This window comes from Phascolarctos cinereus, unplaced genomic scaffold (assembly GCF_003287225.1).
Source record: "Phascolarctos cinereus isolate Bilbo 61053 unplaced genomic scaffold, phaCin_HiC Scaffold_2;HRSCAF=192, whole genome shotgun sequence".
In the NCBI taxonomy this organism is placed as follows: Eukaryota; Metazoa; Chordata; class Mammalia; order Diprotodontia; family Phascolarctidae; genus Phascolarctos; species Phascolarctos cinereus.
Genome location: NW_027555625.1, coordinates 268412231 through 268430246, shown reverse-complemented (window position 1 = coordinate 268430246; position 18016 = coordinate 268412231). Strand labels below are relative to the sequence as shown.

The window sequence follows — 18016 nt, the reverse complement described above, 5'->3', positions numbered from 1 at the left end:
ACCCCATAAGCCCCCTGCAGGACAGCCCCATGGGCACCCCCATGCCCATTTCTCTGGGTACTTCCTACTAGGAGGCTCTTACCTGCTGGTTGAAGCAGTTAATCTTGCAGATGTAACAGAAGAACTTTAGGCTAGGCTCTGGGCCAGAGATCGGAGTGCTGCCATCAGCCAGTCGGGGTCCAGGCTTTGGGGCAGTTGTGCTGATGGCTCGGCTTTCGCTGCTCTGCTGGATTGTCACCTTCAAGGAGCTCCCTGAGCTCACCATCTGGATATGAGAATCACCAAATGCAAAAACACAAGGGGAGACCTGAGTCCCAGAGACTACAGCTTGCCTGAGGTCACATACAGACTTACTGGCAAAGCCAGTACTTGAAACTCAGTTTGGGGAAACCGGAGAAATAGTAAGAGCAAGGGTACTCGGCTGGAGTAAAAAACAAATAGGGTCGCCCAAGTCTGATCTCCTGTGGCCCCCCAAATCTCAGGCTGTCACCCCCAGCATCATCGCCCTGGGCTCCGTTCCTATTCCTGTTCACACTTCAGCCACATCCCCTTCTCTCTGTTATCCCCTATCACTACACTCATTTGGACAGTAGTGGTAATAGTGAGAGATCCAGGCCGGGATCCAGGAAATCTGTGTACTAGTCTCGGATCTGCTAGGACCTCTGTGTGTCCTATTTTTAAAAACTTTTACTGATGTTCTTTTTTAAAACATTAGTTACTTCCCCCTGACTCCCCCACCTTCAATACAGGTCCCCTTTGCAACACCTAAGTATATACAAAACAAATCAACACAGTGGTCATGTCTGAAAATGTTTGTCTCCAGGCCAACAGCTCTCTCCTGAGTGACAGGAGACATGTTCCCCCTTCAGGCTTCTGAAGTCCTGACTGGCCTCTGGGGCCTATTTTGGTGAAGGGCAGGTGGCCCTCTCTTTCCTGCCAAACAGGTTCCCAATCTCAGAGTTATCCTTGACTCTTGCCTTTCCCTCACTGCTCACATCCAAGCAGTGGACCAGTCTTGTTCATTCTACCTTCACAAAACCTCTCACCCATTAGGAACCTCCTCATCTATCTCCCAGCTCCAATCCATTCTCCACACAGCTGCCAAAATAGGTCTGACAGACCCATAGGTGTGACCTCCTATGCTCAGGAACCTCCAGTTGCTCCCTAGAGCCTCTAGGATAAAGTATAACCACCTGGCCCCAGCCTGTCTTTCCAGGCTTACAGCACATTACTCTTTCACATACCCTGCTTTTCAAGCCAGACAGCCTAGTTGCTGACTGGCTGTTCCCCAAAACATAAAATTCCACTCCCAATCTAAGGACTTTATACAGGATTTATCCCCCCCAATTCCTTCCTCTGGGCCAGCTAGGTGGCACAGTGGATTAAGCTCTGGGCTTGGAGATAGAAGACCTGAGTTCAGTTCCAGAGCCTTGGATATTTAACTAGCTGTGTGACCCTAGGCAAGCCACTTAACCCCTGTCCCAGTTTCCTGAACTGTAAAATGGGGATAATAGCACCCACCTCTCAGGGTTGTTATGAGGATCAAATGAGATAAGATTTGTAAAGCTTTTAGCACAGTGACTGGCACATAACAGGCGCTTAATAAATGCATATTTCTTTCTTTCCTTCCCCTCATGTTGGAAATGTATTCCTATTCCCTCCTCATCTCTAGCAGGCAAAATATCTACTTTCCTTCAAAGCTCACTTTCCCTCCTCCCTTCCAGTTGCTAGAACGTCCCCTCCCCTTCATTGTTTGTTTCCTTCTTTAGCTGTGTTCAAACTGTGTTGTTTCTCCCCAGTAGAATGTAAACTTCTTGAGGGCAGGAACAGGCTTTTATTTTTGTCTTTGTAGCTACCCTAGCAGGTGCCTAACATTTACTGAATAAATCTTGAATGAACTCAGACAAGTCATTTCTCCATCTCCAGAACAGAGAGTATAACCTGCCCTGCTGACCTCCACCTCACAATTCTAATGTAAGATTCCAATAAGAAAATGAAAGGGCTCTGAATAGTTAAAAGCCCCATAGGGATGCTCAGGACTGTTTATTTTTAGACAGGAGAACAGCTGCAAGGGATTATCATCATAAAAGCATTTCTGGCTCTTCAGGGCAAAGGTATGGTAAAAATACCTACCTCCTCCGGCCCTCACATCTGCACAGCAGCACTTCCATTTGCATGATTTTATTTGAGCCTCACTAACACCTCACAAGGGAAGCAGGTCAGGATTTTTCCCATTTTATAGAAGAGGAAATGAAGGCTGAGCATCAGCACCAGTAGACTAAGACAGAGAATTGGCTCAGTTCGCCCCCACCCTGGCATTAGCATCCTTTCCCCCAGCCTCACCAGGGCCCTGGTGATACACCAGCCTGGAAAGCAACAGCTTGGCACCCACCCACCCTCACTTTTTCTCAGCCTGGTTCTACCCACTCACCACTTCCAGGCTTTTGGGCTCCTCAGGGACTTTCCAATCCTTGCTGGTATCTGGGGGGTCTATTTCTGCTGCTTCTGAGAAGTAGAACAGTCAGCATGGCAGGAAGACTGTCCCTCGCATGTGACCAGCATCCCCCCCCCCAGGGGCACTGTTTCCCAACTCTCCCCATCCCACACCCTGAGCAAGGTCTCCTGAGAGAATGCAGGCTGCAGAGAGAGGCAATGCAGCCCCCAAAGACTCTGGAATGAGGAGGGGAGGGTGTCCTTTCTGGCAGCCAACAACCTAGACGTAGGCAGAGCCTGCCACCCTTCACCAACAGCAAGACTGTCTGTACAAAACCAGGGAGTGTTAATAGAGTTGAGTTCAGCAGGAGGCGACAATGAGATGTGGCAGCCAAAAAAAGTTAACCTGATTTAAGGCTGTATCAAGAAAGGAATCCATGGTTCAGGCCTAGAGGTGTCCATCCTACTCAGACCGCCTCCAGAGACATGTGTTCAGTTTAGGGCACCAGATTTTAGAAAGAATAAGGTGGAGAGCATCCAGAGAAGGGTGACTAGAATGGTGAAGGGTCAATGAAGGGACCAAAATATTGATCAAGTGGAAGAAATGACTTGGAGAAGGCACAGTGGCTATCACGTGACAGGGGCCAGCTGGACCTGAGCTACTTGGCTTCTGGAGGCAGAAGCAGCACAGGGCAGGGGAGTTGCAATGAGGTAAATTTAGGCTTAAGGTCAGGAAAAAGCTCCTGATGATTCATGACCCCAAAATGGACCAGGTAGCCTCAGCAGGGAGCAGGAGGTGTGGTCTTCAGGCAAAGATAGGGTGACCACTAGTCAGGGGATTCTTGTGCAGGTCAGGGTTAGACTAGATGGATTCAGGTCATTTCCAATTCTGAGAGTCTGCCACCCAACAGCACTCACGCTCATCTTTTTCTGTGGTCAGGCCAGTCTCCTCCTTGGGGTCTGTGGTATCTTCCACACTGGGAGGAAAAAGAGGACAATGTTAGGACTACTAGAATAAGCACAGTCACAGCCTTGGTGGGGAGGGGATGACACTAGAGACCATGCCCAAGTCTTCCAGGGGCCTTGAGAGATTACCCAGTCAATTTCTTATCCTCTGTCAAAGACCAAACCAAAACTATACAGTAAGAGAATCAGTCTTTCAGAAAAGAAAAGTTTACACCTCCCTTTGGCCACCCACCTTGGAACTTAAACAATCTTGTCAAAAAGTCCTCCCTCATAGCCAATCTAAATCCTTCCACTGCTATTTAGAAACTGATTTTTTCAAAAATTCACTTTTATCTTAAGCCCACCACGGAATCCTAGCCTATGCCATTTCTGAGCTCAACCCCTTTTATTTATTCAATGTCAGAGGTTTGAGAAATAAAGGATCTGCTCAGTCCAGGGATGAAGGGTTCCTTCTCCTATAAATTCTGAACTTCCTTCGCTCCCACCGCCAGTCCTGAAGTCAGACCCTTTCTTCAATATTATAGCTGAGGAAGGGTGCACTGACTCCTCTTGGCCACTAGGTGAGAGTCAGACACCAGCTCAAGAAAGCCAAGGCCAAAGTGGGGCTGAAATCAGGTTGCCTGCTCCCTTGCTCTAGTCCAAAGAGGTGAGACCAGGCCTAATGCCCTTCCCTTACTATTCCAATCCCATCTGCCGTCAGGAGAAGACAGCAGTCAGTCTGGTGATCTCAGCACACGTTACCTCTTGAGTCTCTTGGCCAGAGGCTCTGAGCTACCATCATCACTGCAATCAGGGGGAGTCTGTGGATCTGTGGAAGAAAGGGCCAGAGCAATGGGGTGGGCTGGGGAGGCAGAACTCAACAAGGCGATCAAGTCTCTTCGTCAACAAATACTTCCTGAGCAAGTATCTACTATGCACTAGCCATCTGCTAGATCCTGTGAGGAATAGATAGGCATAAGGCAGTCTTTGCCCAAAAGAAAGGAGACAGTGTCAATGAAACATTTTTTAAAAATACACAGAAGAAAGCAGAAGGAAGTTCAGAAGGACACAGAGACAATCAGAGAAGTGCTGGTACTCCCATAATGAATTCAATATATACATTAAAAAATTTTCCTTTTTAAAAATATACATATTTTTAACAAAGAAACAACCCTTACATAATTAGGGTTATAGCATCATATGCAGCCCTCTCTGTTGTTCTTTGTATGTAGAAAGGTTTGTTTATAGAAATTTATCAAGTTACAGTTTTTTTTAAAGGAAAAAAGGGCAATCTTTGCTCTTAATGAGCTTACAAACACAAAGCTAAGCAACCATACATAATAGAGGTTTGTTAAATTATCTGTTGATTGGCAGACAACTGGTTTAGCAGCTGCTCCTGCCCTAGGATTCTGAATCTTGGGATCACAGATTTAGAACTGGAAAGGACCTAAGAGATATCTAGTCTAAATCTTTCATTTTGGGGGTGAGGAAATTGAAACTCAAAGACGTGAAGCAATTGGTCCCAGGACACAAGGGAAATTAGTGGCAAAGCTAGTGTTCTAATCTACATCTTCTATTTCCAAATCTACTGCATATAGTGCCTCCTCTCAAGCTCAGAGGTAGGGAGTGGCCTAGGTAATAAGCTCCTCAAAGGTAGAGGTGCTACCTTATTCATCATGGAGCTCCTGTACTCACCACAGTGCATTATATGCAGCAAGCACTTAATAAATGTTTGGAATCTACTTGTGTAGGAGGCTCCTCCTGCTAGAGAGGGAACCACCTCACTCCTTACCTTCTGGCAAGGTTGTCTGAGAGTCAGCCTCCTCCTGGGGGGACTCTGGAACATCTATCTTCTCATCCTCACTGGGTGTCTGTGATGAGGAGCCCAGCTCCACATCTTTCTTCTGGTCAGGACTCTTCAGGGATTCCTAGAAGCAATTACTCAGCCTTAAAACCAGCTGCTTGCCCAATACCAACAATATGACCTGGGCAAATGTAAGAAACAGCCTTGGGCACCTAATCCTTGGCAGCTAGGTAGCAAAGTGGACAGATTATTGGGCTTAGAGTTGGAAAACCTGAGTTCAAATCCAGCCTCAGATGCTAATTGGCTATGTGATCCTGGGCAAGACACTTAAACTCTCTTAACCTCAGACTCCTCATCTGTAAAACGGGCATAACAAATAGCATTCAGCTTACAGGGTTACTGTAAAGATCAAATGAAAAAATACATATAAAGTGTTACATAAATGCTAACTATTATTATTATATACTTATTATTATTAATCTTGCAGGACCCTGGCTTGCCTTGTCCTCAGAAGGTCCCAGGAAAGACTGACTCTTGCATTTCTAAAAGCTGGGCTGCCTATGACTTACGTGGAAATGTGTTTTGCACCACCATACATGTATAGCCTTTGTCAAATTGCTTGCCTTCTCAATGAGGGGGGAGAGAATTTGGAACTCAGAATTTGAAAAGGCAATGTTAAAATTGTTTTTACATGTAATTAGGGAAAAAAAAAATTAAATAAATAAATAAATGAGACCTGGGCTGCCCAAGATCCAGGCTGAGTGGAAAAGGCCTATCCCACATGAGGAGCTCCACAGCCTCCTGCTCCTCGTCTATCCAACTTTCCTCCTTCCTAACCACTCCTTTATCACCCCCTTCCAATAGCTCCTTTCTGATGTGGCAAAAACTGAAGGCTCTAGCCCTTCTCCAGCCATGTATCGGATCAGGGGTTTCCCTTTTAAGAGCCCTGATGTACAAGACAGCACCTTGTCCCTCCAGACTTGGCTAGCCTAAAGGTCAATCTCTAGGAGGAGGCTATTATAACCCTCCTCCATCACATATCTCTGGGCCCTAGGAGTCAGGGCTGGAAGGGACCTCTGGGACAACCTAGTCCAACCTTCTCATCTTACAGAGGTGAAAACTGAGGCCTAGAGAGAAGTGACTTAGTTACTAGCAGATCCAGGATGAAACCCAAGAGGCTTTACTCTCAGCCCAGTGTTCTCTTCCACTAGTAGGAGTATACACTTGTGCCCCCAGCCCTCCAAGGAAAGGACTGCCCATCACCATACCCCTGGCCTCTGCTTACCTTTCGATAGCCCCGGTTCTGCCTCTGGAAAGGGAGCCCTGGGAAGCCTAAGCGGGCGGGTTTGAGTGAGACACTGACGGGTGGAGGACCTAGGAGGGAGTGTCGAGTAGCCTGGGGGAAGAAATGCTGAAGGCCAGGAGCAGTCATGTTGAATCTGCCTGCTGACAGAAAGGAATCACAACCACAGTTTAGGGAGACCAGGGTCTAAGGGTCAGGCTCCCTGAAGGACAAAGATCCAGGATAGGCTTTTACTGGAGGCCAGGAATAAATCACTTCAGATTCAATTCCTGTCCCCAGCCTGTCCGTCCTTCCTGTGATCAGGGCAAAAAGGAACACTAGAGGCTACTTGAAGAGTAAAAATATGATGAAAGGGTCAGGAATAAGCTTGAGGAGGCACTCTAAGGGAGAAAGGGAAAGCCTGCTTGGCAGTGGGTGAGAGATTGGTGGACTGGCTCTACATGCCACTAGATCATGGCTAGGAGAGGAGCCACCTCTGTCTCTCCCACTCACCATCTGGTCACCTTTCTCCTAGCTACCCAAGGAGAGGAAAAAACTATCTCCCTAAAGCAATTACTAAGTGACTCACCCCCTGTGCCTAGCACAAAAAAAAATTACAAAAAATTCTTGCCCACTAGGAGCTTTTCATACTTAGTGATACTAAGAGGGAATTAGGAAACCCAACCCACCTGCTACAGAGCCTTGTACATAGCAGTCTCATAATAGAGACTTGCTGAATGAATACGACATTCTTGTCTCCTTCTCTACCACAAAAGCACTCTGTGACCTTGGGAAAGTCACTCCCCATCTTGGAACCCCAGTAACTACCTCTGTAAAATGAGGAGGCTGAGGCAGATGATTCCTTCCAGCTCTAACATTCTATGGTTGTTTCCATGAGTAAGTTAGAAATTCCAGTTGGTCAGGTATGGGCTTACCTTCCCCTCCCTTAGGTGACGGGTCATGGCTACACCCTGAATTTTTCATGCAGGTGTTGAAGTACACCAGGAACAGGTCACCCAGAGATCAGCTTCTCAGATGGCAAGCTTCCTCCTCCACTCTCATCCCACAGGCCAGAAGTGATGGATATTGAGAGGGAACCAAGTACAAGGTATGGGCTCAGCTAAGCTAGGCAGCTACAAGGTGCAGTGGATACAGTGCTAGGCGTGGAGTCAGGAAGACTGGAGTTCAAATTCAGCCTCAAATACTTAACTAGTTGTGTGACACTAGGCAAGTCATTTAACCTCTGTATGCCTCAGTTTCCTCAACTGTAAAATGTGGATCATAATAGCACCTTCCTCCCAGAGTTGATGTGAGGATCAAATGAGATAATAATTGTGAAAGCACTTAGCACAGTGCCTGACTTGTAGTAGGTACTTAATAGATGCTTATTCCCTTCCCACTCTCCTGACTCTAACATACATCCCCTTGCCTCCTCCAGTTTCTGGAAGGTGAGTATTAGGAGCTATCCTATCTCAGTGGCACTGTTAGGCTGGAAAAGACAGGGAGGGGAAGGTGGAAATCAGTTCTTCAGGTAGGATAACCAAGGCCCAGGACAAGGCAGTGGGAGAAACAACTAACCCAGAGTCTCATGGTTGAGTCTGGGCCAAAGGCACATTCAGGATCTCCAAGGTATTTTGCCCTGAACATGTTAATATGGTATTAGCGTCTCACATAATAATATAAAGAGCTTTGCAAACTTTAAAGCACCATGGAAATGTCAGTTATTATTGTTATGGTTATTTCAGTGACCAAATCAGGCCCCATGCTTCTTTGGGCTCCTCTAGGCCCCTCTCCCTCGACATGATACTGCTGATCCCCTCCCTCCCCTGCTTCCACTTCTGCTAGATACTCTTTCCTCTCTAGGTTTTTTTACCTCTGCATTCTAGATTTTTTTTCCCTACCTGTCTGGCCACTCTTCAAGTTGCTTTGTTGGACTGCCCTATCTCATTAAATCGCCACCCCTGTCCCCCAGCTTTGGGTCCCACCAAGGCTCTCCGTCTTCCTCTTTGCTTCTTTCTCTTGATCTCATCAACTCCCATGGGTTCAATGATCATCTCTATGCTGATGAATCCCAACCCTAGTCTCTATATGCAAGCCCTGATCTCTCTCCTGAGCTCTAGTCCCTAATTACAAATGTTTTAGGGTTGCAGTGTTTTAGAGCTAATGGAAGGAATCTTAGAGGTCATAGTTTTAGAGCTGTAGGAAAAAACCTTAGGAAGAAACCTTAGAGATCAATAAGCCTGACCCCAGATAAGAAAACAAGGCTAGAGAGGTTAAGTGACCTGTCTAGGGTCACACAGTAAGTGGCAGAGCCAGGATTTGAACCCAAATCCTCTTCCTCCAAATACAACGCTTTTCCCATGATACTATGCTGTTCTAACTGGATGTCTCATGTTCCTTAGGCATCTTAGACCTGACAGGTTTAAAATGGAACTCTTATGTTTTCACCCAAACCAACCCCTCTTCCTAACTTTCCTATTTCTGATGACAGCAATGCCAGTCCTTCCAGCCATCCAGGTTTACTCTGCAGTCATCTATGAGTCCTCCTCTCTCACTGTCTAGATATAATTAGTTGCCAAGTCTTATCTAGGATAACCTCCACAAATGTTTCCCATATGTTCCATCCCTCCACAAAAATACCACTTAGGGCAGGTGCTCTTAGCCTCTGCTCTATACTTCAGTAGCCTCAGATTGCTCTTTCTACATTGTCTGTATCCTTTTTCCTCCTCTCTCACTTTCCTCTCTCCATGCTTCACACAGCTACCAAATTTGTATTCCTAAAGCATAGGTCCAAACATATCACTCCCCCTGCTCAAAAAGGCCCAGTGGTGTCCTAGTGTATTTAGGTTAAAATTCAAATTCCTGTGTTTGGCACTTAATGCCCTTTACAATCTGGCTCCAGCCAACTTTTCCAGGCTTGCTGCATGTTCCTTCCTTTCATGCATTCTACATTTCAGCAAATCTCATTGCCCACTAAATTGGCATTCCATGTCCTCACTCCCTCCCTCTGCATGGCTGTCCCCCATGCAGAGACTGATGTCACTCCTCACTTGCTCCTTTTAGAATACTTTGCTTCCCTCAAGGCTCACATGTTTGTCCCCCCACCTCTTCCAGGAGCTCTTTCCTGACTGCCCTACTTCTTCCCATCCCCTTGAAATTCTTTTTATCAATTTTGTATTTACTTTTCAATAGCAACAGTTTCCTTTTTATTTTTGTATCCCCTGTGCTTAGCAAAGCAGCTGGCACACAGTAAACTCTCACTAAAAGCTTATTGGCAGGTAGGCAACAAACATTTATTAATAACTTCCAGCTCCAGGTCCTGTGCTAAGAATGAGGGACACAAATACTGGCAAAAAGAAAGACAGTCCCTGTCTTCAAGGAGCTTACATTCTAGTGGGGTAGACACTAAAGCTAGGGGATGTAGAGGGGTATATGGGGTACCTCCTCTATAGAAGAGGGTACAAAGCCCAGAGCCATGAGAGTCACAACCACACCTGAGAGGGCAACAAAGCATGGTCACTTCCCCGAAAGGAGCTCCCCAATAGCAGCATAGTAGGGGATACCACTTGCCAAAGGCCTTTTGATTATAAGTCCCTTGAAGGCAGGGGTTGTGCCTTCAGCAACTGAACAACACCTTATGAAGCACCTCTGCAATCCAGCCAAACTGATCTTGTTCTTTACACAAGACACTTCAATTTCCCACCTCCATGCCTTTTCCCTGCTCACCTCCCTTGCTGGAATGCATTATCTTCTCACCCCTGTCCCTTAGAATCTAGTTTCAAATTTCAAAACTCAGCTAAAGCAACCCCTGTTACATCCAGGGTGCTTCACTCGGGATCCCTGAATTTCTTTATTAAATATGTTGAGACATGTGCTTTCGATATAATTAGTTTCTTTTGTAATCTGATGCATTTTATTGTACGCATTTAAAAATACTTCTGAGAAGGGGACCACAGGTTTTATCAGACTGCCAAAGAGAATCCTTGACACACACACACACACAAAAAGATTAAAAACCCCTATTTTACATGAAAACTTCAATCCATCCTGGTAGCTACTGCCCTCCCCTAAACAAAATTACCTTACATTTATTTGTTTGTGTGTGTGTGTGTGTGTGTGTGTGTGTGTGTGTGTGTGTATGTATATGTATATATATGTATCCCCTTATAGAATGTAAGCTCCTTGGGGGCAGGGCTTATTTCTTTTTTGTCTTTTTATCCCCAATGCTTGGCACATAGTAGGCTCTTAGTGATGTTGATACAGAGCATTGTGCTAATGATGGGGGCATACAAAGTTTAGATAAGACAAAGGCTTACCTAGTAGGGAAATATGAGGCATACACAGATAAATAAAATATAAAATAATATATAATAAATACATTAGAGAAGTGCAAAGCTAAATGTTTTGTGAGATCCAAAGGGGAAAGGCCATTACTAATTCTAGAGGTGGGGAGAGCAATGCAGGAGAAGCTTTAAGGAGAAGATAGCATATGAGCTAAGAATTCAAAAAGCATAAGCCCAAAACATCTAGCACAAAGGAAGACACAGCAGATTTTCACTAAGAGCTTAGTAAGTGTCAAACCTACTGGTTTTGACAATAAAGGCGTAAGACAACAACTCTAAAAGTACAGTCTGTTTTTACTAGTCTCTAACTCATTAAATCCCTGAACTTTCACTTATCCCTCACAGCTGGAGACTTGATATGTAGGCTTATCAAAGCACCAGCCACCAACCACTAGGTTAGGGCCCCAAAGTTCACACTCGCAAAACATTACATCCCCTAAAAATCCTTCAGAGAATAACAACAATGCTAAGTAAATTGTGGTATATGAACAAAAGGAATATTTCTGTGCCTTAAGAAACAACAAATATGAAGAATATGGAGAAACATAGAAATACTTATATGAACTTATGCAAAAAAACTAAGCAGAACAAAAACAAAACAACAAAAAAAACCCCCACCAAAACAATATACGCAATGATTACAACAATGTAAATGGAAAGAACAAAAAAAGAAACCATGTAATTATAGTGATCAAAGTTGGCCTGAAAGAGATGGAAACATAAACCTTCCTCCTGTCATCAGAAAGGTGAGGAGCTATGGGTTCCCAGCACACATCCTATAAAACTCAGCTGATATGCTGGTAACTTTTGTGCAATTGCCTTGTTTTCTTTTATCAGCTTCCTTTTAATTCTTGGTTGCCAGGGATGGCTCTCTGGGGCAAGACAGAAGGAGGGATATATTTGGAAATGAAGGTCACATGAGAACAAAAGATAGCAATAAGAAAAATGTTAAGGATAAAGGATACTCAAATTTATACAGTACTTTAAGATTTGTAAAGAACTTTCCTTACAATAACCCTCTGAAGTAGGTATTATCTTCATTTTACAAATGAAGAAAACCATAGAAATAAATGGACCTTTCCTTAATATAGGAAGTAGTATTCTTTAAATCCAAGAGTAAACATAAACCTAATGGAAAAAGGTTAGAGGCTTTTCCAGTAAGAGCAGAGGTAAAGTAAGAATGCCCATTATCACTACTATTATTTAACATAATGCTAAAAATGCTGACTATAGCAATAAGACAAGTAAAGGAAGTTAAGGAAATAAGGCAATAAGGGAATAGGCAAAGAAAAAACAAAATTATCACTTTTGCAGTTGATATAATGGTGTATTTATAGAACACATAAGAACCAACTGAAAATTAAATTAATAACTTCAGCAAATTCATAGGATATAAGATTAATCCACATAAATCATAAGCATTGGTCTATATAACCAACAAAACCCAGTAGAAAGGAAAATTCCACTCAAAAAACCTACAAAAACTATAAAATATTTGGAAGTATATCTACCAAGATTCACTCAAGGTTTATATGACTCTATCCATAAAACAACCTTGCAGGAATACAGATGTAAAGAAACTAATTGCTTGGATAGGTTACACCAATATAATTAAAACAATTATAATAAATTTAGAATACTATACAAATTATTTATTCAATCCTATACTGAACTCCCAAAAGAATATTTTATAGAGCTAGGAAAAATAATAACGAATTCATATGGAGGAATAAAAGGTCAAGAATCTCAAGGGTAGTTTTAAAAAGTGGAAAGAAATAGGATCTAGAGGGCAGCTAGGTAACACAGTGGATAAAGCTCTGGCCTTGGAGTCAGGAGGACCTGAGTTCAAATGCAGCCTCAGACACTTGACACGTACTAGCTGTGTGACCCTGGGCAAGTCATTTAACCCAGATTGCTTCACTAAAAAGAAAAAAAAAGAAATGGAATATACCAGTACCAGATCTTAAACTAGACTACAAAGTAGCCATCATTAAAATGATTTGATAGAAGTTAAAAAAAAATGTTGATCAGCGGGTCAAATGAAGTACACAATATACAGAAGCAAAGGAACCCGGTAGCTTAGTGTTTGATAAAACTCAAAGATCCTAGCAAGTAGGACAAAGACTCACTATTTGTTAAAAGCTGTTGAGAAAACTGGACAGCAGTCAGGTAGAAATTAGGCTTAGATCAGCACTTCACACCATATACCAAGATAAGCTCCACATGGATACATAACCTAGATATAAAAGGTCACTTCATAAACAAATTAGAAGAACAAGGAAGAAATTACTTTTCAGATCTATGGATAGGGGAGGAGTTCGTGACCAAACAAGGGTAGAGAGGATTATAGAAGATAAAAATGAACAATTTTAATCACATAAAATTTAATTTTTTTTGCACAATCCAACATAGCCAAGATTAGAAGGAAAATCTTTACAAGTGTCTCTGTTAATGATTCTCTCATTCCCAAGTTACAGAAGGAACTCATTCAAATTTATAAGACTAAGAACCATTTCCCAGTGGATAAGTGCAAAAGATACAGACAAGCAGTTTTCAAAGAAAGAAATCCAAGCTATTGATAGCCATATGAAAAAATGCTCCACATTACTAATAATAAGAGTAAGGCAACTCTCAGGTTCCACCTTGCACCCATGAGACCAGCAGAGTCAAAAAGGATAATGGCAGATGCTGGAGGGAAAACAGGCACATCTATACACTGTTTCAGGAGCTAGGAATTGGTCCAGCCATTCTGGAAAGCAATTTGGAACTATTCCCCCCAAATTACTAAACTGTGCCCACCTTTTGACTTAGCAGTGCCACTACCAGGTCTATACCACAAAAAGATCAAAGAAGAGAACAGGGTCCTATGGGTACAAAATTATGTTAGCTCCTTTTGTGGTAGCCAGACACTGGAAACTAAGAGGATTTTCTTCTATTGGGGAACAGTTAAACAAATTATGGTATAAGAATGTAATGGCATATTATTGTGCTACAAGAAATGAAGAAATGGACAACTTCACAGGAAACCAGAAAGGCTTCCATGAACTGATGAAGTAAGCAGAACTAGAACAATCTATACAATGATAACAACATCATAAAGAAAAGTCTTTGAAAGACTTCAGAACTCTTAACACTATGATAAACCATGAGTACAAAAGAATAAAGATAAATCGTGACACTGACCTCCTAACAAAGATAGGAAGAAAGGAAACATTTATTAAACATCTACCATGTGTCCTAAGCACTTTAGGAATATTATCTCATCGATCCCCTCAACAACTTTGGGAGGTAGGTACTATTATTATTTGCATTTTACAGGTGAGGAAACTGAGACAGAGGTTAAGTGATTTGCCCAAGGTCACACAGCTAATAAGCATCTGAGGCCAGATTTGGAATTCAGGTCTTCCTGACTCCAGGTCCAGAGAGCTATCCACTATGCCACCTAGGTACCTCTAATCATACACATTCATGATAACCCCCTATCCCGGACTAGAATACTCTTTCCTCTTCTCTCCTGATCTCTTCCTGGCCTTTAAGACCAAGTTCAAGTTCCATTCCTTTCCTGAAGATTTTCCAGACAGACCCCTCTATCCCTACCCGCTTCCATTCCTACCAGTGTTCAAGAATTTCTCCATCTCCTAAAGGATAAAAACAACTCTAAGGTTAAAGAAATGCTTTACATAGATTGTCTCATTTAATCCTGACAATAACCTGGTAAGGGGGGCACTACAGGTATTATGTCTCCATTTTACAGATAAATTAATTAAGTCTCAGAAAGATTACGTGACTTGCCCTTGGTCACAATGTTAGCGACAGGACTAGATCCTAAACCATGCTAAAACCTACCACTTACAGTCAGTACCACTCCAGAGGATCTCTAAACTCAAGGATATGGGTACCTTTCCTCTCCCAAGCTCATCCTTCCTACCTTTTACACCTCCACCCTTATTGGTGGTGGCCTCAGTCAACCATGATCTCTAGTCTTGGCTAAAGCCAAGCTTTACTGCACAACTCAGCCACCTCTTCCCTTAGGTCCTAAGGCTTAGGACTTCCCCCTTATGCCTGTTACCAGTTCTGAAGCCATAATCAAATCAACCATCATCAATCCCAAAAAAGGATATGCCAATCTATGGCTTCACTCCCCTTCCCAGTAATTTTCCAAACCTAAATGTCCCTCCCTTGCCAAAATTGCCCCATTAGTGAGGGCTTCTATTAGAACTTAGCTCAGAGAGGGCTGGGATGGCCTTCCCTTCTGTATTTATTTGTATCCCCAGTGCCAGGCACATAGTAAATGCTTAATAAAATGCTCTTTGTTCCTGCCAACAGCAGTCATTAAAGATTTAACAAGAATACAAGGCAGGATATATCTTTTTGCATACATGGGGTGCCACCCCAACTAAACTATTTGTTCCTCAAGGGCAGGGAGTATTTCCTATCCTTCTTAGTCCCTCCAGAGAAAAAGAAACAATCTTCCCATAAGGCCCAGCAGGAACTGGAAGCTTTGACAATAATTACAGGAAATGATTTGTAATCTCACTAACCAATCCCTTAAATCAAACTACATCAAAAAGAAACCCTCCCGAATCATCCACAGAACCAAAGCTGTAGGAATCTGGTAGCAAAATATTCAGTTCTACAATGACTTTGTAAAACAAAATGCTTTCTGCAAGTCACTCCCATTAAATAACACTTGACTCAGAGAGTTGAGCCTTTTTTTTTTTACAATTTTTAATCCTGTCATCAAGGAGCAAAATAGCCCTAGCTCCTTTCCTCCACTTACAACTCCACAATCTCCACATACACAGGAAAGGGTTGGACCACTCCCTCTCTCTTCTTAGGTTCTGAGATTTTATTCAGCATGGAAAGGATGGACAAGACGACTGTTTCTTCTCTAGCTCCTGGAAGCCTGGAAATGTAATATCCAGCTACATTTTAAGAAAATTCCACGACAGTCATACAATGTGAAGATCCTGAACTTTGCCTGGAATTAAGGCTCTACCGAGAACAGCCAGAGCAGCAGACATTTACATGGGCCTAGAAGAGTGACTGGGATTGGGCAGTAGGGTCTGTACCTTGCATGTGTTGCATCAGCAGGGCTCTCTGAAGCATGGGGTTCGAGTTGAGAAGGGAGGCCTGACCTGTGACTCGGAGATTCAAGATCTGCTGCTGCTGCTGCTGTGGGGACAGCCCCCTGTGTACAAGGAGGGGAGAGGGTAGGAGAAGATTCCTTTGGTGATCCTCAACAAACAGACTGCCCCTTCTCTTCCCAGGGGCTTTTAAGGCTCTTCCCTGCAACCTAGCAGAGAGAAAAGCAGGGCAAAAGAGCCACACCTTCGGGATAGGAATAGAAAGGTTAGGACGGAAGTCCAAGAAGCAACTTGGGGCTAGGAAGGTAGAGTGGACTCAGATCTTCCCATTCCCTGCAAAAATAGGCCCATGCAAGGCCACCCCCAAACACCAAAAGGTCTGACAAGCAAAGGGCAGTGGCTCTGAGCACTGTCCAATGAAACTAAGATCTTTGAGGAAGGGCTGAATGGAAAGTTGGAGTACAGATATAAAAACTTCGGCCTGGGGAGCTTAGTACCAGGCTAGGTGGGAGGACCAGGGTAACTTGGGGTGCCGGATCAGCAGAAGGTGCTTGTGGGGGGAGGAGAGGGGTAAGGCATAAGGGATTGGGTCCAGGTTCCTAACACGAGAAATAAAACGGACCTGGGGCTTCCAGGTACAGGCTGAGAACTTTGGACTATCGTGCAACACCCCAGCCCCAGCCCCTGGAAGGTGAGCATACAGAACCAACATGGGTCTGGGGTTTTCTAGGCTAGCCCCGCCTCCTCGGGCCCGGCAAACCGGCCATCCCCAGTCTCGAGTGGTGGCGCTCACCGGCCTGCGGAGGGCGGCGGCGGATGCTGCTGCTGCTGTTGTTGCTGCTGCTGCTGGATGAGTTGTTGGATCTGCAGCAGCTGCTGCTGGAACTGGTGCTGCTGGCTGAACATCGCTGTGGGCCGGAAGGGGAGGGGGAGCATCAGAACCAGGGGAGCAAGAGGGGGGACTACAGCGGCCAGCCTAACCTTCCCCCGCTTCAACCTCCTACTCCCTAATCCCTTCATCCCTATCCCCCCCCGCCTCAGAAACCCTCCCCTAAGTTATTCCAAACCCCTCAAGCTCCCCATTCCTATTCCAAATTCCCCCGATTCTAGGACCCCAGCACCCCAGCCTCAGCTTTCCCCAATCCCAACTCCATCTTCTCCACCCCACGACCCCCCTAAGCAATCCCGCTAAATTCATCCCCGCACTCCCACCCGCACCCTTCGGCATAGATCCCTGCCCCACCCCCAAGCTCCGATATGTTTCCTGAAGCATCCTTCTCTCCCGCAAAGGGACAAAAAAGAGTGGAAAAGGGCAAACCCCAAGGGGAGAGCAGCCCCTCAATCCTGGACTCGAACTGAGCCCCTCCCTCATTCCGCGCCCCCCACCCGCCGTCCTTCCTAAGGGACGCACCGGCCGGGACAACTCCCCCGCTCCGGGCCCGGACTGCTGGGTCTCCGTCTGGCCGGCCCCGGTCCTTCTCTGATCCCAGCTCCCCTAGCCCCCTTCCTTTCTCTCCCCTCCCCAAGGTACAATCGGCAGCTGCGGGGGGAGAGGCGGGGTGGGCGGGGAGGGGGAGGGGGCAGCTCTTCGGTAGGCCCGGAGGTCCCATGGCCGCCGCGGACCCTCCCCTTCCCCTCCTGCTCTCCCCGTCCCTCCCGGGAGCTCCAGGGCAGAGCGTGCGGGGAGGCGGCCGCCTCACCTACCTCCCCGGCTCCGAGAGGCTTTTCCTGCATGCTCTGGGGAGCGGGGGGAAGGGGGCGCGAAATGAAATGAAGTAACTCAGGGACCCTAAATTCTCTGATCCCCGATCCGCGGGCTCTCCAGATCTCTCCGGAAGCCGCCTCCCCCACCCCCCTCACCCCACCTCCTTAGTTTGCCTCAGGGAAGGGGGAGGCAGGAGCCATCTGCTCCCGGGAGGTGGGAGAGAAGGGGGAGGAGGAGTAAATGGCGGAGGGAGAGCGGCAGATGGCCACAGGCGGCTCGTTCCGCTTTCCCAGAGAGCTCTCGGTACCTGGGGCAGATGGCCACGGTCTGACGGGGGAGGAGGCAGGGCCCCGTCATGGGCCGAGTGGCCCCGCCCCACCCCTCCCGGTGACCTGCCGCGGTCTGGTGGCGGAGGCT

At 45.4% G+C, this 18016-nt stretch overlaps 2 protein-coding genes across 8 annotated transcripts in view; one reads left to right on the top strand and one right to left on the bottom strand.

The window, feature by feature from the left end:
• BBLN (bublin coiled coil protein) overlaps nucleotides 1–6121 on the top strand; it is a 20517-nt gene extending 14396 nt beyond the window's left edge. Inside the window, exon 3 of the transcript XR_013484733.1 lies at nucleotides 5670–6121. The gene's annotated coding sequence lies outside the window, so the exon portion shown is untranslated. The remainder of the gene's footprint in view (nucleotides 1–5669) is intronic.
• CIZ1 (CDKN1A interacting zinc finger protein 1) overlaps nucleotides 1–18016 on the bottom strand; it is a 24163-nt gene extending 6147 nt beyond the window's left edge. The window contains exons 1-9 of one of the 7 annotated variants that reach the window (XM_020965785.2): nucleotides 17907–18016; nucleotides 16688–16802; nucleotides 15880–15998; nucleotides 6468–6628; nucleotides 5171–5306; nucleotides 4141–4207; nucleotides 3352–3410; nucleotides 2432–2505; nucleotides 83–265 (exon numbers count right to left, since the gene is read on the bottom strand). In XM_020965785.2, the coding sequence (XP_020821444.1) occupies nucleotides 83–265; nucleotides 2432–2505; nucleotides 3352–3410; nucleotides 4141–4207; nucleotides 5171–5306; nucleotides 6468–6628; nucleotides 15880–15998; nucleotides 16688–16800 (912 nt within the window). In that variant the 5' untranslated portion in view covers nucleotides 16801–16802; nucleotides 17907–18016. The other 6 variants (XM_020965784.2, XM_020965786.2, XM_078150027.1 and 3 more) reach the window with 6 other exon arrangements.